A 613-nucleotide genomic window follows, 5' to 3' on the forward strand; every position below is an offset into this window, starting at 1 on the left:
ATCTGCTTCTGCTGCTGCTGCTGCTGCTGCTGCTGCCTGGTGAGCATAACCCCCACGCACCAGCTCGAAGCCAAACGTAGCTTCAACGCTACCGTGGCCTGCAGGGGGCTGCCCGCTGCACAGCAACGCAGAGAAACTCCCCCCGCTGCTGCTGCTGCTGCTGCTGCTTGTGCTGCTGCTGCTGCTGCTGCTGCTGCTTCTACTTCTTCTGCTGCTGCTGCTGCTGCTGCTGCTCTGTATGCGACAGGCAAAGAAAAGCTCTGAAACCCCCAATACATAGGTGGGCATGTGTAAGAGAAAACGAGCCAGAGGGATAGAGCCTGGAGAGGGTAGGGGTGATAGAGTTTTACCTAGACTGTCTGCTGTTGTTTGCTGCTTCTGCTGCTTCTCTCTCTGCTGCTGCTGCAGCTGCTGCTGCTGCTGCTTCGCCTGCTGCAGCACAATATGCAGCAGATGCTTCACTCTCCTATAGCCAGACACAGACAGGTTCACACCCGGGTACCCGGCTGTTGCCTCCATAATATTTTTAAGGTCTAGGAAACGCAGCGAACGCTGCTGTATGTCTGCTGCTGCTGCTGTTGCTGCTGTTCCTGCTGCTGCTGCTGCTGGTGCT

The 613-nt window shown here is 56.6% G+C and overlaps 1 protein-coding gene across 1 annotated transcript in view; it reads right to left on the bottom strand.

Moving 5' to 3' along the window:
- The window catches only part of EMH_0025160 (uncharacterized protein), a gene marked incomplete at both ends in the record, with an annotated part of 3,653 nt that overhangs the window by 2,330 nt on the left and 710 nt on the right, over window positions 1–613 (bottom strand). Inside the window, one exon of the mRNA XM_013502411.1 lies at window positions 1–611. Coding sequence (XP_013357865.1) covers window positions 1–611 — 611 coding nt within the window. The remainder of the gene's footprint in view (window positions 612–613) is intronic.

This window comes from Eimeria mitis, genomic scaffold, assembly GCF_000499745.2.
Source record: "Eimeria mitis Houghton genomic scaffold, Emh_scaff911, whole genome shotgun sequence".
Lineage (NCBI taxonomy): Eukaryota > Apicomplexa > Conoidasida > Eucoccidiorida > Eimeriidae > Eimeria > Eimeria mitis.